Source organism: Paramormyrops kingsleyae, chromosome 6 (assembly GCF_048594095.1).
Source record: "Paramormyrops kingsleyae isolate MSU_618 chromosome 6, PKINGS_0.4, whole genome shotgun sequence".
In the NCBI taxonomy this organism is placed as follows: Eukaryota; Metazoa; Chordata; class Actinopteri; order Osteoglossiformes; family Mormyridae; genus Paramormyrops; species Paramormyrops kingsleyae.
This window is the reverse complement of record NC_132802.1, coordinates 2,014,418-2,037,532: the sequence shown is the minus strand read 5'-3', so window position 1 is coordinate 2,037,532 and position 23,115 is coordinate 2,014,418. Positions and strand designations below refer to the sequence as shown.

Sequence of the window (23,115 nt, the reverse complement as noted above, 5' to 3'; positions counted from 1 at the left end):
CACTCATCTTGGGCAGTGAGATATTTAGGCTATTTGATATATTTTCACCTATTTCAAACAGAAGGAATAATATCTTTTATTGCCCAGTCTGAGAACTGAACAAGCCTAATTTAAGGGATAAAACTAAGGAAATGCAATTGGAAAAACCTACTGTAGAAATAGGAATCTAAAGTGTGTGGTTAAATGGGATGGTCCCTGTGTAAAGAAGACAATGAGATTAACCATACGCTAGGTTTCTCCAAACGTACTACCAGGACTGACAGAACAATTCCATGTCCATTGATATATTAAGTACAATTCAGACATTAAAGTGACCGTTAGTGGGCAGCATGTCCCATATGAAAGATTAATGACATTATTTGGTGTTTCTCCTCCTGTCACTGGGCCTTACTTGACTGAGGACACGGTTCCCGTGGTGATGGAGTCAGTCTTGGAAAAGCTGGACTTCAGGTAGTCAGCAGCACTGAAGGCCAGGGGTCCGGCCTGGTCCCCGGGAACGCTGGTGGCGGCGCTGGCACCCGGGGCGGTGGCCGTGGGGTTGCCCGGAGGCGCTTGGAGCACGTTGGGCATGAGAGCCGCCTCTGGCTTGCCGGGCATCAGCTTCTGAATGTTTCGGATGTCGTACTTGGACGGGCGGCCCACCTTGCCGGTCTTGAAGGCGATGGCCCCACCCATGTCGGGGCTCCCTTCCCCGGGCTTGAAGAGATGCAGGAACTTGACGTTCTCTAGGTCATACTTGGAGGGCCGTCTGTAGGTGGCGCCATTCTGCTGCCTCAGGCTCTCTCCAATCTTCAGCTTGTGGATGAAGAAGTCGTACTTGGAGGCACGTGACGCCAGGCCCTGCATCTGTGTGGGACTGGCGGGCGGGCCCCCCAGGTGGCCCCCGGCTTTGTGGTCGGAGCCGGCTGGGTAGACCTGGCCCTCAGAGGCCTGGAGGCGGCCCTCGGAGGGCTGGAGGCAGCCCGGGGCCGGCAGCAGCGAGGCCTTCTCCTGGCCTAGCTTGGGGCCGGCCTCGTCAGCCTTGGGCAGGGGCCAGGGGCTCTCGCCTGCCTTTAGCTTGCGGATGTACTCCTCATACTTGGAAAATCGAGCACGTCGGGAGACCTCCTCGCCACCAGGGGGTGCCGGGTCACAGGTGGCTACCTTGAGCCTCTCAAAGCTGATCTTGCGGGCGAGCTCGTCGCGCACCTGCTGATCATCATAGCCAAACATGCCCAGGAACTCGTTCATGGTGTTGGCAGCGTAGTCACGCAGAGCGTGGGCCTCACCTTCAGGGACGAGAAATACAGGACACCGTCAGTGGGGCGGAGCTTAGGGCTTCCAAGTCAATGAAGGGGGGCCAAATGGATGGAAAAATAAAATTAACATTAAATTGTAAGGTGGTTGCAGCTCTTAATGTAACTGTTTGTGTAGTGATATTTCCCTCTGTGGAGCTAAGAAAACTACAATACTCTTTGTATAGTAATAATATACTATCACAACGACAGCTTTGTGAAAATTAAAGCCATTACAAAACTTCTGCAATTTACAAGCAAATACAACACATAAAACACTGTATTTTCGAGAAAAGAGGAAAATATTGTGACTTTTGGTAAAATGTTATCAGTGTAACCACCGAAACTTTATAAACATGTCAGTCATTGCGAAAATTCTCTATGTGGCCTTTCTGACTTATTCAGTGAGATTTCCAGACAGAAAATAATTAAGGGGACGAAATTAAACGATGACAAAATTTGAAACCTTAAAAAACCGTATTTCTGTACTTCACGCTCTTTTTCTGGGCGGAGGTGTTCCGGGCACCTGGGGGTAAATAAGCTGGGGTTTCCTAATGGAGTCCCGCCCCGTCCTGTTATACTGTCTCAGGCGCACCGAGAAGCGGCGCTTACTTATCTCAAAGCCCCTCGGACTAAGGCGCCCCACCGGGGATCAGCACCCACACTTCTTATTTACGCGCTGAAACTTATTTTAAAAATTATTTTCAGAGTCCATTAAATCCAGCAACCTCCCCACGGACGTGAGGAATCGGGGGTAAATGTATGTTTTAATTGCATTATGTAGAGATTAATTCTGGCCCATTAATTTTCATCCAGGTTGGCGAATGGGGTTTGATGGCTGCGTAAAAAAGTAAAATAATAAAAAGAAGAAGACGGGACCGCGCAGTGGGCAGGTCGCGAGCTCTCGGGGGGCCGCCGGTCATCGCGGCTGCAGACCTTTAATTCATTAATTTGATCACTTTTTTCGGTGTCCTGGTCCACCCGAGACCGCTATGGGGTAACGCAAGCCGCTGCCCTGGTAATTAATACTAAAATATTTCAGCTTTGGTCTCCGATTTCGGCGTTATTGCTAAATCGGTCGGCCGCCCCCTGCTTTTCGCATCTCCCCCCCGGGCGTGTAAAACAATCCCCGAGTTTCCACCGCGCCGCTGGGGGCTGCTCCTTCCCGCGGCACATCAGCATGAAAGGCGATCTGCCACATCGAAAGGGCATGAAAAATTTAAAAGAAATGTATCGGCTATTTGAGAGGGAATACCTGTCCGGCCGCCGCGGCTCGCTCCGCTCCCCGGCGTCGCCTTTAAACGGAATTTTTCGTGACGGTTCGCGACAGCCCCCCCCCCGCCGCCCCCCGCAACGCTGATATTAAATGACAGTACAGGATGGAAGTGGTCGAAGTGGTTTTTTTGAATAAATTTGGCGTTCGTGGCTGCTCTCGGGTGTCTGGTTGACATGTCGTATTTTGCTTTATTTTACCATGTCTCCTAGTGAAAACGAGCGTGTACACCCCCGAGCCGGCCTAGTGCCACCCCCACGCCGTGTATGTGTAACATATACTAACGCTGTCAGCAAGGAACATGATGAAACACACCCAAGGGACTGTGCTGGGAAAAAAAAGATAACTTAGACGAACAATCAGTACATGAGCCCAGACATGTGATATGAAATAGTAATACAGCTTTCCACCTGTTCAGCCATCTCCGAAACAACTAGAGAAATAAATACTGGGACCCAGTATTGGGTAAAGCAATCGTCCAGGAGGGTGCTTACGGATAACGGATCACAACTGTAAAGAGTGTGTGATATAGGGGTTGACTGGTGTGAGCACTAGGAAGAAGCTCTCTGGTGAGGAATGTGCTTATCTGAGATGCGCTGGATAACTCATTTTGTGTCAGCAGCAAGGACGATAACAATAACGATAATGACGGTCTTTGCGGTGTTGTGTGAGGCTGTGGTTGACGGGTGCTGCTGTTACCTATTGTCCCCTGGCCTGAGGTATGAAGCTGACCTTCACCAGAGCCCTTCACTGCCCTCTGACCTGAGCTGGGGGGGCCTACACCCCCACCAGAGGCCTTGCAAGACACCACAGGTCTTTTGGTATCTGCCTCTGGAGAAGAAAACAAAGCAGACAAAAAGACAATCAACCTGTTACTGTCACGATGGACGCCATCCTGGGTTTGTAGAAACCTTGCAGGTAGTGGGGGGGAAACGGTGACGTCTCTGGATTGGTTTTAGATTAATAATAATGCCCCCCCCCCCTCCACAGGGTAGACCATTCCCACTCCTTGTTACTTCTCCATTTCTTTATAGATCCCCAGAAACCTTTAATTTGCTTCAAATTCCCTTTTCTTGTCCTGCAGTGAGTCACACACCCCAGTGCTCTGCAGTCCCACATGGCAGGCATCAAATACAACATCCTACAACTTTTGGGAAAAAGTAACCATCATAAGGGAATCCTGCAGCTTATCATCATATGATGCCGGTGCGGCTGCCATGGCAACCACAGGGCTGTGCTCTGTCTCTCCCAGCGGGTGATTAGGGGCAGAGTGGAGAGAGGGGCTCTTTATCTGGGAACTTCATGCAGGGCACATTCCACCATGTGGCATAGACCCTGCCCACCTTTGAGTCCGTTAGGGCACATTTTTCCCCCTCTGTAAGATAACAAGCAGGAGATGCGGCGACCAAACAGGGACATTAGTGGCGGGGCGGGGCGGGGCGGGGGAAGGGGGGGCTGGTAACGCTCTTTTGTGTCACCTTTTGGATGCCAGCTTCTCAGAACAGGGAGATGAGATTTTAGATTCTTTTGAATACTCCAGATTCTTTGAAACTGAGCTCACAGACACATTAATGTGACTCTTGACTGCTATTATGCTAATGCATTATCCTCGAGCGGCAAAATTTTTTCAGGCAACAAAGATTTTATTTCTTCTTCAGCCGTTTTCTGCGAGGCGAGGGGCGATTAAACGCGTTTCTGTTTGTAAATGTTTGACGATCAATAATAAGAAAAGTTTGGCCTGGCCCTTTGGTGGGGTTAAAAAAACACGCACGACCGTCAGCGGGCCGTCAGTTGGGATGGAGCATGCGGGTGGCTGCGTTTGATCCCCTAAGGATGCGTGTGAAGTCGTGCCGTTCGCTGGTCTCACATTCCGGTGACTTCTGAGATGATCCGGGCGGCGGGATCGGTGCCATGGCCGCGGTGATGCGGCATCGACGTTGCGCGGCGGCACGGGGAAGCTGAAATGTTTTGAAGGTCGCAGTTTCTCTTATTGATCTCGCAGTGTTTGTTAATTACATTGTCACTGATGTTGTGGGAGATAATTAAGCCACTATGTTTATATGCATAATTATGTGTGCTTCACATCAGCCTTTGAAAGACAGCAGCGAGCGCGAGGGGAAAAGGGGGGGGGGGGATAGAGGGTATTTTAATTGTGAGCTGTGCAGAAACGAAGCAATATAGATGCCCTAGTTACAATCAACAGGGGGGGGGGGATGCTCTCAGAAGAGGCAAGATACTAATGCAGCCAGCGCTCAGACGCTTTACCTCCGCCCCGAGCCGCGAAGGTGCAGCTTGTTTCACGACACAAACACATATTTACAGGCAGGCTGCTTATAGGCATGAAATAAATACTAAATGACTAATTAAAACCACAGAGCTTCAGCATTTGCCGGAAAAAGCACTTTTTTTGTTTTTTTTTTTTTCTCTTTTGTTCTGAGAAGCCTTGTCCCCGCTTCCATGAGTGAGGCCACAGATACGCGGCTGGTGTGAAGACGGCGAGGAGAGAGAGAGAGAGAGAGAGAGCATGAAAAAACAACATCTGCAGCCAGCGGAACAAAAAATAGATAATAAACAAGATGAAAGAAACCCCCACCTAAAAAAAAAAAAAAACGAAAAGTGTGCAAAGTAATATGAACGAGCAAAACTGCAGCGATGCAAAGGAATGGGGCGGATTGCAGCGACTCGCGCCGCTCGGCGCCCTGCAGGCTGACCTCATCTGCTGCACCACCTCTGCTCGCTGCAGCTGGCCTGCTTTCAACCCGCCTGTACACGAGACGACCCCAGGGTCCGGGGGCCAGGGGCGCCCTAATCATTCTGGGCCCCATGAAAGCATATCGTGATGGTGGTGCAGGAGGTAGCGCTACCGTTCGGCAACTGGAGGGTTGCAGGTTTGAGCCCCGAGTCCTCCTGACCCCATCAAAGTGTCCTTGAGCAAGACACTGAACCCCAAATTGCTCCCGGTGAGCCGGATGGCAGCCTCCACCACCGGTGTGTGAATGGGTGAATGTGAGGCATACATTGTAAAGCGCTTTGGTAAAAAGCGCTATATAAATGCAGTCCATTTACCATATCATATTGGGCCCCCAATCCAGACCAATCCATTTATGCTACAGTTTTTTTAGGGGATGGTCCTAACGGGGGTGTTGGCCAGTGCAAGGCCACACCTTCATTTGATTGTTCGCTTGTCCATGATGGGCGCGTTCTGAAAACCAGCAAGGCTGGTGAGAGGCTCTCCTGTACTTCTTTGGCAGAGACTGGAACTCTGCTTAAGATAAAATATGGCGGGGTATCTAAAAATCACTTTCTTGTGATCTGATCTCCTGTGCATGTTAATCAGTACTAGGCATTGGCTGGAAGTAGACAGTCAGTATCGGTGATGTTAGTGTGGCTTTTGACAGGGAGATCTCAGCTATTGAGGCCACATGTAACATAACATAGTTGTATCAAATAATTAAGGAGGAACCGGCAAATGACCTCATCTGCTTTAAAATTCAGGTGCACGTGGCCCCCGCTGTGTCACCAGCTCCAGAAAGCAACAGTGAACAGTGAAAGTGTGCCGGTTTTTGGCCTTGATTCCTGCCCCAGCCGACATGCGCCCCTTCAGCTCATCCTGCCTGCTTAATTAAGGTGTGCCCCCCCCCAGCCTCAGTGTGAGGGGGCTTGCCTGGCAGGGAAAGGCCACCAACAGCACTTGTGGGACCGGGGTATGCTGCTAACTATAGTGGCAGAGCACAGGGGCCAGCGGAGGCCCGGAGCGCCAGGCTGGGTGTAAGGCGAGCCCAGCGAGTCGTGCCAGGTCCCCCTTCCTCGCTCGACCCACAGTTTGCTCCCACGGCTCCTTTATCACATCAGTAAACCAAGCGTCTGTCTTCTTTTCCCACTCGCATCTGTTTCCTTGGCCATAAGTCACCGGCCATTCCTGCCGTAACCCTAGCCGGCCGGCGTCCGCGGCCATCTCCGCCTAGGGCTCGCCGGGACCCCCGCTCCTGATGTGAGTGACGCCCCAGTGTTTTCTATTCCTGCCACTAGCTAAAAAAGTGGCAGCAGAGGATCACTGGTGCATTGTGGGAAAGAAAAAGCATGCAAAGTGAATTGGTAGGTGCAGTGGGCGTGTTTGACACAGAGGTGCATTATGAGAAAGGAGATTAGAAAGTACCAGGAGAGGAGAAAGGGGCCTGGCGGCCAGGGGTCTCGCCAGGGGAGGCGTAGCTGTCCTCTTTGGGTCCCGTGTCCTCCGAGTCGCGGTCCTCGCGGTAGCTGCTGTTGCGTGAGCCGGGCAGGCTGGAATGCTCCTCGCCTGCGTCATCCTCCTCCTCGCTGCAGCCCTTGGGCTGAATCATGTAAACCCCCTCGGGGGGGCTTTCCCGCGCCCCCTCCAGCGAAGTCTCCTCGCCGTAGTCCCCATTCACCCAGCGCTCAATGGCCTCGCGCCGCCGCTGGTCGTCCTCGGGGGCTGGGCCCTCCAGGTAGTCAACGTCGGGCCGATCAGCATCCTCATGGTGCAGGCTGCCCCTCTCGCAACTGTCTGCCAGGCCGGGCCCCTCCTCGGCATTCTGGGAGGTGGAGTCGTAGACCACCTGCCGGCTCAGCTTAGCGCAGATAGCATTCAGCTTCAAGCCGCCTTTTCTTTTGGCAGCCATCTTGGATTTTCCTGAGGTCCTATCAGTGCATACAGCCCTTTCAGCTTCAAGGGGGAGATGGGCATGTGGGAGAGAGAGGGAGAGAGAAACAAAATGGTGAGCACCCCTTGAATTTCAGAGACACGTAATGATGTAGAAAGTTTGCACCATACGGTGATTTTTAGGATAATCTCATGCGTCTAATCTGTCACATCAAGCCTTAAGATCAAACATCATATTTTTAGATCATGGCCTATAAACAGCTCAGAAAGGCCAGATGCATCAATGCTGCTCATCACCAAAAGTGTCCCCTCTCCGGACCCTCACTAAAATCGCTCAAATCACACTATCCTATAAAACGATATAGGACAAAAACCTTAGACCGTGCATGTTGTATGAACGTTACAGTCGCTTAGATGCCATCAGAGGATAATCGGAGAGCAGGAGGACAGAAAAGGATAAGAGCTTAGTCAGAAGCACCTTACTCTGAGTTTCACTGTAAACCAGAATCAAGCTCTGAGTGGAAGAGGAGCTTCAAACCACAGCCAGATTGCAATCGGCCTGTCTGTGGCGAGACAAAACCTCCCCACAGCAGCACGGCAGAAACAGGTTGAATATGTTATACTATCTCCCTGTTGGACGAGGCAGCGTCTCAGCATAGGGACACATGCTGAAAGCCTTCTCCCCAAGGGTGTCCTCCCAGCCTCGCACCCGTGCTAAGGCAGCACGCCTGGTCTGCTGTGCAGAGCTGCTCTTTTCTCCCTCCTTCTCCTTCCCTCTTTTTTCTCTCTCTTCCTCTGCCTGTCGCTTTCTCGCTCTATCTACCTCCCTCAACTTCACACCTACATCTCAATTCCTTTCGCCTCTTGCCCCAAATTTACCTGGTAATCTTGGGGGAGAAAAAAAGCTTCAGTGATGCTTTGAGGATTTTTTTTTTTTTGTGGAGCTGGAGCATGTGAGGTCTTGTTGGTGACCGACACTGTAAGAATTACACACATACACACACACAGCGGTGTGGCGCGTACCTCTCATCTGTGCATATAACATAAATATGTCTGTTTGAAAAGTATATGTTTCCCCGTATGTATACATGAATGTTTGCTCAGCACAGCCCTCTGTCTGGTTGCTGCACAGTGTTACATGTGCCAAGCCCACCATCTCTCAGCTGGCAGAGCGAGCAGTCAGTCGCTGTCATCTCGTTTGGATCCACTGGAGCAGAGATAGGCGGAGTGGAGAACAATCCCTCCTCAACCTTGTGACCTTCTAGAGATTTCTGCTCAAACGTGCGTTCAGCTCGTTGGCTTCCACAGAAATCGACGTCATTATTCATACTTTCCCACCTGCTTTTTTGGTAAATGTACCATGGGAGGTCCGGTTGAAGTCTCCCTCCGCCTTCCAGAAGCTTGCAGAAAAGTGCTCCACGTGGAGAACACAACGAGATGGGCTACGCGGCTCGTCAACGGCAAGCTCCTCGGCTGTGCGGCTCCACGTGGAGAACACAACGCGATGGGCTACGCGGCTCGTCAACGGCAAGCTCTCCGGCTGTGCGGCTCCACGTGGAGAACACAACGCGATGGGCTACGCGGCTCGTCAACGGCAAGCTCCTCGGCTGTGCGGCTCCACGTGGAGAACACAACGCGATGGGCTACGCGGCTCGTCAACGGCAAGCTCCTCGGCTGTGCCGCTCCACGTGGAGAACACACCGCGATGGGCTACGCGGCTCGTGAACGGCAAGCTGCTCGGCTGTGCGGCTCCACGTGGAGAACACAACGCGATGGGCTACGCGGCTCGTCAACGGCAAGCTCCTCGGCTGTGCCGCTCCACGTGGAGAACACACCGCGATGGGCTACGCGGCTCGTCAACGGCAAGCTCCTCGGCTGTGCGGCTCCACGTGGAGAACACAACGCGATGGGCTACGCGGCTCGTCAACGGCAAGCTCCTCGGCTGTGCGGCTCCACGTGGAGAACACAACGCGATGGGCTACGCGGCTCGTCAACGGCAAGCTCCTCGGCTGTGCCGCTCCACGTGGAGAACACACCGCGATGGGCTACGCGGCTCGTCAACGGCAAGCTCCTCGGCTGTGCGGCTCCACGTGGAGAACACAACGCGATGGGCTACGCGGCTCGTCAAACGGCAAGTTCCTCGGCTGTGCGGCTCCATGTGGAGAACACACCGCGATGGGCTACGCGGCTCGGGTAGTTTCCATACTGAAAACAGCCTTTTTAGGAAAGGGGCCACAAGACTTGTCTCCAGAATGACCTCACACTTCAGGTCACCGTTTTGATTAAATGGTGGTGAAGCGGACCTTGGATAGGCTGTCCTTTCTGTACTGAAGCCTGTTCTAAGTCCAGATCCTTATCATGTTGTAAATAACTTGCATCATGCCAAGGAGCGGTGGACAGAGTCATGTATAGCATATTAATCCTCTCTGATTATTTTCTGGGCCTTTGAATATGAATATCATTTCTATTTATGTGTCAACAGAAACGCAGGACAGCAGAACATTGTTGCTGATTAAAAATAGATGTGCATGATTTCCAAACACTTTTTTCCCTAACAATTAGTGTCTCGGTTTTACTAATTCAAAGGAAGTCTTAAAGAGCACCGTGCTGGATCATAAGGTGGTCAGGTGGCACCCCAGCTTAGGGTTCTGTTCTCTGGCCTCATGGAGATCTGGGAGAAGAACACAGGCGTGTGATCTGGAACTTCAATGCTCTTCAATCCTTGAGCCAGGTACTTAACCGGAAGAATCTCTTCTAAATATCAAGATGTGCACTACCAGTCAAAAGTTTTTGCACACATTCTACACAAATGTTACTCACTTGTTTTATTTAACTTAAATTTTCATGTATCACTCAACTTTCCAATGCTTAACAAGAATAAAAAAAATCTGCAGTTTATGAAATGAATGGAAAAGTGGTAAAAACCTTGTGGTCTGTATAAACATCTGACTGGTGGTGTGCTTATGGTCACAACTGCGACTGTCAGCTAAGAAGGACAGAACGATAACGGGCAGCGATCCCCCGCATGTCTCATGGACTTTCGAGCCTCTTCCATATGCAGTGCACTCCATGACCTGAGCACCTGCTCTATCATTCATTCTGCTTATATGGAAGACTTCCTCTTTGAAACAATGACTTCAGGAATTATGTGTACTTTAAGGCTGGTCATATACAAACAGCAGCTAGCTGTACATTTTTCTGAAAGACAATTGCTGGGTGGGGTTGGGGGGGGTTCACAATCTACAGGACAGCAGAGTAGAAAAAAAACAGCTGGAAAAACTATTAGGAAGTGGAAGACATAAATTTTAAAGTATTTTTTCTCAGAACACCTCAGAAGGAAGATTGAGGTCATCTGGGTGTAACAGAAAAGGTCGTCTCTCTGTTTACAGTGCTCAGTATTTCATGCGTTAACTACTGATTTCCTCTGCATCGCAATCTCGCTTTCCTTGTAGGAAATGACCCCTGGGACGCCGTTTCTTTCCATTATCGAGTATTTGTGCACATTTTTTCTTTCAGAAAACACACATGCATGCACGCACACACGAGTACAGCGAAAAGGGGGCGGCCGCTTGTCATTGGCGGGAATAAAGAGCCGAAAGTCTAAGAAACAAAGTCAGACGAAGGCTATTTGTGATTTCTGTGTTTTATAGCAATCGCTGAGGGAGGCCGTGAGAAGACCAGAATTAGACTGGTGGGATGAGCAGAGCCTCGTGTGAAAAACTGTTAGGGAAAGAGGATTTATTTCAATTCCTTGATTATGAAATTCAAGAAGATGTTTAATTTATGTCCTAGTTGATGGCATCTCACTGCAGAAGTTCATCGCATAGGGGACCAGCAGGTAGGATGTGTGAATGATATCAGATGGCCAGGTCAACCCTGCTCGTATTTTTACTGGGGGGGGGGGGGCATCATGAACCTCACCAATCAGGTGGATAGCACAGATTACTGCCTACTGTGCGGCTTCACCCCTCCGTACAATGGGCATCGCTATGGCAACGCTCTGGGGTTTACCCCAGACTGATGGTGCACCTCAGTCAGCAGGGAAATATCGTACCTTGGGGGGGGGGCACCCCCCCGTGCACACATTTAGACTATATAATATCTTCAAATTAATAAAGAAAAATAAGTTAAACAAAACAAGTGATATTTTCTTTCTTAATTTCCACCTAATTTCCATTTTTTTTTTTTTGTCTCAGTGAAAAGTTCAGCACGTTTGTGGCCTTGTGCTGCAGGCGTCCCTGAAGTGCTTTAAGATGCACGGCAGACCCTACAAATAAGGCGAGTGCGTCTGATCAAAATCACCGTAATCCCTGCAGTGGCGGGGGGGGGGGGTGGTTTGGAAAAAATGCCTTTATGCTCAAACATGTAAGAGCTTCTTTCTTAAAGAGCAGCTGCATACTGCTGGGGTGCTGATCTTACAGGAAGCTGCTGAGGGCGAGAGCTGCAGTGTGGGGGTTACTGTATAAGGTAAAAACCTTGAGAAAAAGTGCAGAAACTATTCTAAACAGACCGCGGCCCGAGTGGCACCAGCCGTTTTTTTTTCTTTTTCTTGTTGCGCGGTTTCAGGATTTAAGCCGTGCCTATTTTAAGAGCAGCAGCGTCTCCTCCCTGCCCGTTCTCAGAAGCCATCATGCGCGACGGCAGTTAACATTTCAAGTGTCCGAAAGGTAGCCTGAGCTGCCAGGGTTACTGCCAACGCCGCGTGCCGCATGGGCTCCGTCTGCGCGTCTCACGACGGGCGCCGCCGCTCCCACGGACGCGTGACACTAATCACATGTCGGTGACAAGAGGGGGGAGGGGGAGTTAATCATTGTTTTGATTGCTGTGGTCTGACCCCCCCGCCGCCACCGTCTCCATTGTGATGTCGACTGGCCAGTTGTAAAAGGGGATTATCACCTGGCCTTCCGCCCAGAATAGGCCAGCAGGTGGCATAGTGGTTGAAAGACCAAAAACTTGCAAGTCGCAGCAGAGTGCCTCTGAAATATTATTAGCATGTGGGTAAATCAATCAGCGAGCCAATCAGGAGCCAGGGTCAAGACCTTCAACGTGCTGCTGTTGAATGAGGCTGGAGAGGAGATGAGGCCTGAAGCAGTGCATTAATCTTGCCTAGCCAGACGCAGAGCAGCCTCACAACGCCAGGCTGACAGCGAGCCGCCCAGCCCGACTCCAGTATCGGCAGAGGAGGATCTCAAACTGGGCAACGAGGGGCAAGTCTTGGAGGCTTTCATCATATCTTGACTGACACAAGGACAGAAAATTAATAATATCTTGAGTTAATTAATATGAAAGAGGCCTGGGAAACGTCTGGACGACTTAGGATTATTTTTCATTATTTAATGCAGCTGCTGTCAAGAGTTCTCTCTCTCTCTCTCCCCCCATTTTCTGCTCTTAAAAAAAACCTGGCTATGAGATTATGAACCCCTGGCAGATGCGCTGACAGGCCTGGTGCCCCTGGAGTCCGCCTGGGTGAACCCTGTGTGTTTGTGTTTCTCCCAGCAAGCCAAGGGTCCCCTAAACCCTTGCATGCCCCCCCGTCCTAAGGTTTAATTTTTCTCACAGGAGATTCACAGGACACAGAATTAGAATGTCTCCCCCCCCCAGTTTCTGATCCCAGAAGGGAGGGGAGGGGGGGTTAGTGAAACCAAGTGGAAAGCTCTAGAAGGGCAAACATGGCAGATCGCCCATGACCTGTGTATCCAGTGCCCCCCCCCCCCCCCCCATCCGTTGCATGAAAACGGCGGCACGCAGGTCTACGACCCTGGCGTCGCGATTGCGGCGGCTTTTTCTCGACAGCCCGTGCTGATGCTGAAAATTTCCATTTTTCCGCATGCATATTTAATTGCGCTTTGTCCCAGCGGCGCGGAAATGATTTGTTTTCTGCTCTCTGTTCACTTGACTCCTCTTCGGAGTCGGTAACCCTGATTAAGACGTTCGCGTTAATTTCCCAGCGCACACCTTTTTTTGTGCATTAATGGTTCTGATCGTCTAATTAAAACTCGCCGGCTTCGCCGCTGATCACCGCTCGTTGCGCGTCTGACCTGAAGTTTTAATTGCCGCGTCAGAAGCGATAATAATAATTTCTGGGTTCTGATAATTAAAAACAATGCCACTGCCGACTGAATTTCAAAAAAGACAAGTTGCTGGAAAAAGAAAAGTTTCTACAGAGGATGGGGGGGGGGTGTCTTGGAAGAGAGGGACCTGGGGGAGGGTGTGAAAATTTTCCCATAATCCACCTCTCAGGCCCCGAGTGGATTGTGACAGGTTGCTATGGGTTGTAGTAACCTGACCTGCCACCATGTCACTTCAGCCACAGACAGAAGGTTTGCAGGCTACACAGCATCAGTCTAACTGCGTGGTGGAGTGGAGGAAACAGCAGGATGGAGTAGGAGAAGAGAGTTGCGAGAGCCTGCAGCGTGATGCAGCGTGATGCAGCCTGAAGTGGGTGAGGGGACCTCAGTCGCAGTGCCATTCACACAGCGAAAGAGTCTGTCTGAAAAACCTCGATATTTGTTTCCAACCACATTTAGAAACTGCAGTGGCAAAAAAAAAAAACAAAAAAGTGTGAGATTGAGAAAAACTATTAACAGATTCCTGCACAGACACGAGGTGACAGAAGGTGCCTCACAAAAATACCACCACCCTGTTTGCACAGTGTGCGTTTCCCCTCCAAATTTATCATTAATGGCACAAAAAGAAGCGTAGATTTTTAAGAAGGGAACTGAACCTGCGCACGTGGCCCAGCCCCCCGCACTCCGGCTTCTTTGGTTTGCGGGCCAACCCTCAAGGATCAGTTCTGGCCTCTCGCAGCGCCATGGTCCAGCTGAGCATGCTTGTCACCCCATGCATCAAGTACCCTCTGCACCAAAGACGCTTCCAGCTGTGGTCTGGCAGAGCTGCCGGTCCCTGGGCCGTGAGCATCCTCACGCACGGGACAAGACCGCAAACTCTCAGGAGGAAGATCCAAGATCATCACATTCCTGCAGTTACAGCTTCTAGAGGCACCTGTGTAGCTGGCCTTAAAGACAGCGATGTCGGGGGGCAGCATAGCGCTGCACAGCGTCTTCTACTTGGAGGCCAAAGTTCACATTGAAGCAGCTTCCACTTTTAAGCGCCAGGACATTTTGACTAGTGCAGCTAAGGTAAGTACCTAGTTCAGGGTAAGTACCTAGTTCAGGGTAAGCACCTCCCGCAGGGCAAGCACCTTGTGCAGAGTGAGTACCTAACTCCGGGTGAGTACCTGGTGCAGGGTGAGTACCTAACTCCGGGTGAGTACCTCGTGCAGGGTGAGTACCTAACTCCGGGTGAGTACCTCGTGCAGAGTGAGTACCTCACTCCGGGTGAGCACCTCGTGCAGGGTGAGTACCTCACTCCGGGTGAGCACCTCGTGCAGGGTGAGTACCTCACTCCGGGTGAGCACCTCGTGCAAGGTGAGTACCTCGTGCAGAGTGAGTACCTAACTCCGGGTGAGTACCTCGTGCAGGGTGAGTGCCTCGTGCAGGGTGAGTACCTCACTCCGGGTGAGCACCTCCAGGCTGCGAGGGGATGGGCTGCACACAGCACACTGACTCCAGTTTGCTGGTGGTGCTCAGGTTAGTACTCAGGGGGGTGAAATTGACAGACTTGTTATCTGCTTTATGTTTAAGTCACAGGTGGGTAGGGGGAGGAGTAAGACAAGAAGAGAGACTGGACAGAGCAGGTGAAGGGGGGGGGCGGTGCTTCTGGGATTGTGGGTAATGGCATGTATGTGCTACAGCGGTGCATCGTCTTTGGGGAACAACACAGAGTAAGATGCCATAAGGCTCTGCCTTCCTGGGGTGGTGGTAGGATGGGGGGGTGTTCCTTTAGGTATCAATTAGGAGCATAGAGACCCCCAGCAGACTAGCACATGGACCTTGGGAGGATACACCGCACCCCCAACAATGCCACGCCACCTTCAGGTTAACCTCGATACCAAACTCTGTCACATCAGGTGATGTCAATCACAGGCCACCCCCCCCCAGACAGCCTCTGCAGAAATGACCTGTTTAGATGTTTGCATGCCCCCCACCCCCCTGACAACATATGAATTTCATTAAAGGAAAACAAGTCATTTTTTAACAAGACACTTAAGGCACCCGACAACTTGTGAGGCACAATGCAGACGTGGGACCGTGTTGCACAGGCATCTTCAGCCTCGCAGAAAAGTAAAAAAACGAGAGAGAGGGGAGAGGGGGGGCAGAGGAGGTGATTCACATCCCCGGCTCCTGCAGGAGCAGCTGATTGATTTCCAAGATTCCTTCTTAAATTTGTTTTTCAGATCCTCGGCTTCTGCACGCACTCAATGTTTTTGCAGCAATTTCCTTAAAATTGGCCCCACCATTTAGTTTTTTTAATGGCTGGCTTCAGATCCCCAAAGCTGGGTTCAGATCAGAGGTGACATCAATTGAGGAACGTAGCTTATCCGATAGGATCCCTCACTGACAGCATGCATACCCCAGACCACCATAAAAACATTTCCTTTGCTGCACCAATCTTCTCCAGGTCAATTTTTTTAAATTTTATTTTATCGTGCCCTCTCGCCTGCCCTGGGGCTCATCACTGGGCCTCGCCACGGTGCCCCAGCCGCCCACACCAAAGGTTACATGCCTTGACCTCCAGAAGACCTGCAAAGCTTGGATGAGCTTGAAGGCACGGTGGAGGTTTCCGGGGAAAACCGGAAGGGGACAAAGCCGCGAAGCCATCATCTGTAATCCGGGGTGAGGGATGGGGGGGGTAGACACGTGTTAATATGAAGGCGGGGGGGTGGGACCGCGCCCAAGAGTAAGGCTGCGGCCTGGAGACGCACATTAGCGACACCGGGATTAAAACATCGCAAACATAAACAAACAGGGCAGGATGAAAGCCGGCCGCTCCGCTCTGCACACCTCATGCTAAAAGCGCCTTAATATATAAACGAGCGGTAATTAAAAAGTCGCGGCAGCACGGACTGCAGGGCAGACAAAAGGTGTGATGTGTGCAAGCCATTTTCGCTCAGAGAAAACAAAAGGAAGTGTTTCTCGCTGACTCAAAGGGGAGCCTTTTGATCAAACCGCAGCATTTTGCAGCTACTTTTAAACTGTACGCTGAGCCCCGCTGGGCTTCCTGACTGTTGTTTTTTCCTCAGCGCTATTTGACATCGATTTGAAGCAGTGAGCTCGTCACTGCTGGGGGGTGGGGGTCACAAGTGTCCAGGTCAACCGGGTCTTCCTCCAAGGGCCGTTTTAAACACCTGTATCTGCGATTTAGGGCTGCAGGGAGAGTTTGCACTGTTCCCCGGCTCCTTGACTGATACCATTTAGGAATAAAATAAAATTGAAATTTGCAGAGCTGAATATTGGCGAGGAGCGTGGGGGCCTGAATGACAGTGAAACCCTGTTTTACATTTTGCCAACATTAATATTCGTCTTATTATTATTTTAAAGTGAAAACGGATCCTCCGTTGAAGTGCAAATCTGATGAATTACTGTAGCAGATTGCTGTTATTAATTATTAAAGCGTATTTTATAAATATTCAGGTCTGTCATGCATCTCTTAATGAGAGCTTTAGAGGAGGTTACATCCTGTGCACCATCCCAACGTGTCAGAGATATCGCTTTTAATCATGGCCGCGTCAGGTCTGCGCTTCCACCCTAAAAAAACTGCAATGCCGTGAAAGCCCAGGCGCACCTATGGACCGCGGGGGGGGGGGCGGGGAGCCGGGAAGAGGGCGGGCAGCAGCCTTATGAAAAGAAAAGAAAAATCACACACAGTGGCTGCCCACCGTGGGATTATTGCCACGGTTACAGGAGAATAATGCATCAGCATCCTCCGTGGTTCCTGGACACGCCCAGTCCCTGTGCCGCTCCCGCCATATGGGCCATCTGCATATTCATAGCCCGCTGTCTGCGCAGTCGGATGCTTAAACACTGCCCCGCGACTTCAAATACTGGGGCAAGCCGGTGAAAAGTTTCCCCCTCAGCCCACCCTGCGTGCTCCTGGAGACAGCAGAGTGGTTTATTTGTATTGTATTATTAGTGGTATCATTGCTGTTCTCAGGTTATTAGGTGGAGGCTTCAGGCCTGTTGTGGGCCTGCTGTGGGCCTGCTGTGGGCCTGCTATGGGCCTGCTGTGGGCCTGCTTCTCCCATTCGGGTTTTGTTCTGCTTGCTCTCTCGCAAAGATGCAGCGGATTCAAACGCTGCCTCCGTCCAATTACCGCGGCCGGGAGCGGCGCTTTAGCAACCGGACCCGGGAAATGGTGACAGCCGCAGTTTGAAATCCCGAGCTGTACCCTTGAGAAAGGAGCTTAACACCACCACCCCCCCGCCCCCTCCTGGCTCATGCTCCACCGGGCCGCCCCCGATGTTATCTGAGCGTGAGGTCTGCGCTCAGCTGTCTTGCCGTCCCACGCCAGCTCCTTAGAGAAGGCGTAATTACCCAGGCCAGGAGCTTGCCAACACCCTCCATCCGCCCCCCCCCCCCCCCCGCACACCGGCCCGTGTGACAGACCTGCCGGCACGCGACCGCCGAGACGGGGGTGTGCTGTTATGAGCTGAGCCTGGTGCCCAGCTGATGGCTAATATGGGAGCAGGAGGAATCCCACAGCTCAGGAGACAGCAAGCGGCCCCCACTCAGCCGGACAGCCAGACGGCCCCCACCCGCATATGGCCCCACCGCTCCGCCAGGCTACTGCCACCATCACCTCCTCTGGGGAGGATACAGATGTGTGCTCTCCAGACAAGGACTGGAAGAGGGGCCCTTGGCCGCCACGCACCCTGCTGGTCCACGTTGCCACTGCGGCAGCGTCGTAGGGCGTTCGCGGCATAATCTAATAATACCCCACAGTTCCAATCTCCGGAATTCACCGAGTCGTGAAGGGGGGGGGAGACTCTCTGGGCCGTTTCATCACTAATAAGGTGCCCGATAGCCCCACCCCCCGCCCCCAACCCATGCGCCCGGCGTCTTTATCGAAGGCGACGCGGCTCTCCAGAACTCCATACCACAACCCCCCAAAAACGTCTCCCACCCGGCATGCTGAAAATTGGAGCCGATTTGATGGCAAGATCAAAAAAAGACAAAAAGAGGAAGTTGGGGAGTTGGGCGGGGGAAGTCGGGCTGTGGGTAGCCTCACGCGCCGCCAGTGACTGGAGATCCTCGCAGGAAGGCCATGGCGCGGCTGCAGCGGCTAATGCCACATGACGCAGGGAGAAAAGGCGGGTGTGGGGGGGTGGGCACTTCAGAGGGATTTGGGCGGGGGGGGGCTGTCAATGTTGACTCTCCCCAGCCGGCAGAGAACAGACGGCACCGGCAGGCACATCGCAGCCAATTCGGCGCTTATCTGAGGAGCGCGGTCTCCCCCGAAAAACAGCACCGATCCATCTGTGACATGATGCAACAGTGGCCTGGGCCGCATGGGTACGCTGTGAGCCACAGATGTGTCCCCGAATGATGGCGTGTAACACACGTGTCCGTGCGCTCGATGCCACATGGCAGCTTCTAATAAATAGCCCATAACGTAGACATCTGTAGAATGAAAGGTACAACAGCAGTTCCCAGCCGTGTCACACCTCTTGTTGCCATGCAATGTGGATGGTGCATATTTCACAGGGCCTCTGCTGGGGAGGACAGTCAGTAGAGTTGGGGTGGGGGGGAGGGGGCTTTACTGGCACAACCAAACAGTACCTAAGGCTGGTCCAGCTGCTCTGACCAACACCGAGGCTCTGACATTGTTTGTCTTGGGGGGCCAGGTTAAGAACTTGGATCAGACAGATGAATATCGGCATTTGGAGGACACAGGTCCACCTTGTGGGGGGGAACTTGGCTTCCACTTGCACAGACGTGGAGCTCAATGCGAATCCCGTAGCGAATCCCGTAGCGAATCCCGTAGCGAGACACCTTAGTATCCATACATCTGTATGGCTGAGATGCGTGTCAGTCACCCGACAGACTCACTGTATGTTTTTTTCATCATGCTCCAGCCCTCTTCCGTTATTTGCACAGCTGCATGTTTACTGACGGTCACGTGTTTAAAACCTACAGCTTTATGACCACGGCTACATGCCCTCCCCCCATGAACTGTCACACTGTTTCAGCGGCCCGGACGGCTTGCCGTGGCAGACCATCCACTCGGACGCTCCCCCGGATGCGACGGACCCGCAGCCCGCGTGCGAGCACAGCTCTGGCACAGCGGCGGCTAGGCTAATGTCTTCCCCAGGAATCGGACACAGGGGGCGGAGGACAAACAAAAGCCACTCTGCTATATCAGTTTAGTTAGCGGGAGAGTTAGGGGATGAGTTACGGCCTGAGCGCCACTGGGGGGCCTGTATTTACGAGGCTGCTGAGTGAGTGTTAAATCCCTGGTAAGATATAAAGTCATCGGCGGGCAGAGAGAGCAAACATTTCACTCCGTCTAAAAGGTGGTTAGGAGAAATGAAAGCTGTTTCTCTTCCCGGGGAGGCGCTAGTCCTGACTCAAACGATTGCTGGGGGCCAGGGAGGGGGAGGGCAGTGCTACAAAAAAAGGAATTGCAATCAAGTGGCATGAAGCTTTAAATCGTATTTGAATGGCACTGAATATTCCCAGCGTTCTCTGGAGAGGCGGGGAACTGGGGGCACAAAGCCGCTGAAGTCGGCTGCTGTTCTGTGCAGGACCCCATCACAGCCACTGCCAACACTGGCAGGACCCCATCACAGCCACTGCCAACACTGGCAGGACCCCATCACAGCCACTGCCAACACTGGCACTTGTTGCTTCAGCCGCTTGTTCACTTTGATACGCCGCCGTATACTGAATCACAGGCCGGCTGCCTCACCAGCACACCTATGCGGGAATCCAGCATGGGGCCGGTTAATGTCCATTCAGTTACGGTGGGGTGGGGGGGGGGGTCGATGACACGGATACGGCTGATGGGGGCGGACGTGCCATACTGACCAACAGAGATATATCTCCTGACTGACTGGATGGCGCTCTGACTGAAATGTGAGGATCTGGGAGCTGATTGCTCCGAATTCCCCCCCCCAAGAGCACACTCGCCCCTCCCCTGCCCACCCCCCCACTACCGGCAATCACAATTATTACTCTAAGAAAAGGCTCTATTTTTGCATTAACTTAAAAGGCCTGTATCTTTTTCTCCCTTCAGGACTGTAAGACCTCACTTACTCTAAGTATCTCTATAAATCACCAGTTACTGTTAACATGTACTCCACGATTCAGTCATCAATCTCGCACTGGGTCAGAGTGAAAATGTGGGGGAAAAGTGCTTAGTAAACTCTGGTGTGAGCTTGTGTGTCCGGGGGGGCCTCTGGGGGGCCTTCACACAAACACCGGCCATGTTTGCATCCCATGCCAACAAACAAACAAATTACTGGTGATGGAAGAAACCTGAGGCCTCTGTTCCCGACAGGCCAGTGAGGGGATATTAATGTGTTAGTACTCTGCAAGAAAGTGCCTTTAGGTTTCAGGGCTTGCTGTTTATTTAACAAAAGGGAGACCTCATTGTAGGCGATCAGGGTTATCCACCCCATAATGTGAATCTCCTGCACAGCCAGACCCCCCCCCACTCCCCAACACGCTACCTCGCCGGCAGCAATTACACAGCGATGCGGTTCACAGAGAGACTTGGCCAACATCTGTATCCAAACAGAGAGATAAATCTCCTAGACGAGGCCGTGGGTGACTCCCTGCCACCACGCTGGTCAGCAGGGCACGCTCACGCGGGCGGCTGTCCATCGCAAGCTAAATGCTAAGGAGCGCTGCCATCCTATGCCAGCTGCTCCCCCCTTTCAGACCTTCTCTAATTTGGCCCTACAGGTATCACAGCAGCAACGAAACACTTAAAAGTTAAGCTGAAAAAAGTCAGGATTGAAAAGTTTTTAAGGCTAAATTAACAGGTGAATAAATAAATCAATAATAAATAAACTGTTTAAAACTGTTTAAAGTATTAAAAATATTTAATTTCAATACACGGATCAACACTGGCAAGTTTTTGACATCACACACCCAAACAGTGGAGTATTATCTCATGCTGAATCTACGGAATAAACACACTGCTTATGACATCACACACCCTAACAGCGGAGTATTACCTCACACGGAATGTATGGAATAAACACACCTCTTATGACATCACAAACCCAAACAGAGGAGTATTACCTCACACCCAATGTATGGAATCAGACTGACACAGCTTATGACATCACACACCAAAACACCCCCCCCCACCCCAGTGTATGTCAGCTGGTCTTCCTGCTTGCTATGGGGCTGCTCTCCCCCATAGCATACACACACATACACAGACATACACCCACACAGGGACACACGCGGCCTGCCCAGGCTCAAGCTGCCTTACCTGACAGGAAGCTGCCCCGCTTGCTCTGCCCCAGCTCTCCCTGTCGCTCTGGAGGAACTCTCTCCACAAAGCAAGGCATTTTCCCCCCTCTCTCCAGCCACGGTGCTCCTCGCCTGGGCTGTGCTGCTCTCTCGCTATCTCCCTCCCTCCCTCTCTCCCTCCCTCCCTCCCTCTCTCTCTCTCTCTCTGTCTCACACACACACACGCACACACACACACACACACACATACACACACACACACGCCGGGTACAGATGTTAGGCAGGGGTGCATTTACCCACTTCACCAGTAGGGGTCCCTCACTGCCCTCTGCTCCCCAGAGGCTGCCTTTGGAGTGACAAGCCACACCCCCTCCCCTCACAATCCCCAGTCCGGTAAGAGGGTCCGTCATCACCTGCTCATCTCCGGACTCCACATCCCCGTCAGCACCACCCCAGAGCGTGAGAGCCAGGTCTTTGATGGGCCCCGTCGTAAACATGACGGGCAGCCATGCTAGCTGGTGAAACTGAGACCACGAGCCACACGCAGGCCTTCAGCCCCGCACAGCTCTTCTCCGCTGTCCCGCCGCCTCCCCCTGTGTTTTTGCCTCCCTGTTTTCCTGTCGTGTCGTTTCTGGAATGTTAACAGGACCCTCGAAGCGCTACCTGAGTGTGTTTTTGCCAGTTTAATGTCCCATGGTGGTAGGGGTGGGTGGGGTGGTTGGTCCGTCCACGGGAGAGACAAACAAGCATATATCTCGAATATCGGGGAACTTGAAACTGTGTGTCAGTGTAATTGGAAGGTTTCAAAGGTGAACAGGAAAACAGCCATTGGGCGCACGGGTGTGCCTGCAATCAGAACGGGAGCGGAGAGCCGTGTAATCAGTGGGAACCGCACTGCCTGGACTCCAGAACCTTTTGGAGAACCTGGGATCACCTTGCTGTATGAGGTGGAAGCAGCTACCCCCCCCCCCCCAGGCTCCCTATAGGAGGGGCGGATCATGCAGGATTGGCCCCTTACTCATTTACTGTTCGGGTCAGGGGGGAGAAGGGGGAACCCTCCCTCGAGACCCCGGAAAAGCCCGGAAGGTGCCGGGTCCCGGCTGACTGTGATCTCGCCACTACCTCATTGGCTGAAGGGCATGCTTGCGCTGCATTGAACCAGGAACGATTCGACAGGCTGAGTTAAATAAAAGACCGTGAACGTACTTGAAACGTGATATCAGTCTGGAGAATTGTTAAGAAAAATGGCACAAATCCTCCAAATCGATACTATCAAAGGATTTAAAAGAAGCATTCTACTTCCAGTACATGTCTACCATTGTTTATTTGCATTTCCAATCAATAGCAATATTATACAAGCAATGATTCCTTTCCGGCTATTACATTCTGCAACATGTATCATGTTCCAGATTTTGATCATGAAAGACGATTTTTGCCATTCAAACATGCGGATCTGAGGAGCCTCGCTCACTTACCCTACACTACAGAATTCCTAAACGTGAAAGTGCTTCCCTCACAGCCTTAATGGGGAAAAAAAACGGATGGTTTGGCTTTCTGTCCGTTGTCGTTTTCCTTGAAACCAACAGCCCGTGTCACTCCATACGGACTCCGGCTAAATGGATT

General features: G+C 51.8%; 1 protein-coding gene across 6 annotated transcripts in view; it reads right to left on the bottom strand.

Moving 5' to 3' along the window:
* Positions 1–23,115, bottom strand: part of casz1 (castor zinc finger 1) — a 200,497-nt gene that overhangs the window by 28,738 nt on the left and 148,644 nt on the right. For 3 of the 6 annotated variants that reach the window (XM_072713359.1, XM_072713364.1, XM_072713363.1), the window contains exons 1-4: positions 21,512–21,651; positions 6,704–7,231; positions 3,247–3,378; positions 392–1,268 (exon numbers count right to left, since the gene is read on the bottom strand). In XM_072713359.1, the coding sequence (XP_072569460.1) occupies positions 392–1,268; positions 3,247–3,378; positions 6,704–7,231; positions 21,512–21,590 (1,616 nt within the window). In that variant the 5' untranslated portion in view covers positions 21,591–21,651. Of the gene's footprint in view, positions 1–391; positions 1,269–3,246; positions 3,379–6,703; positions 7,232–21,511; positions 21,652–23,115 lie in introns of those variants that run through there. The other 3 variants (XM_072713361.1, XM_072713362.1, XM_072713360.1) reach the window with 1 other exon arrangement.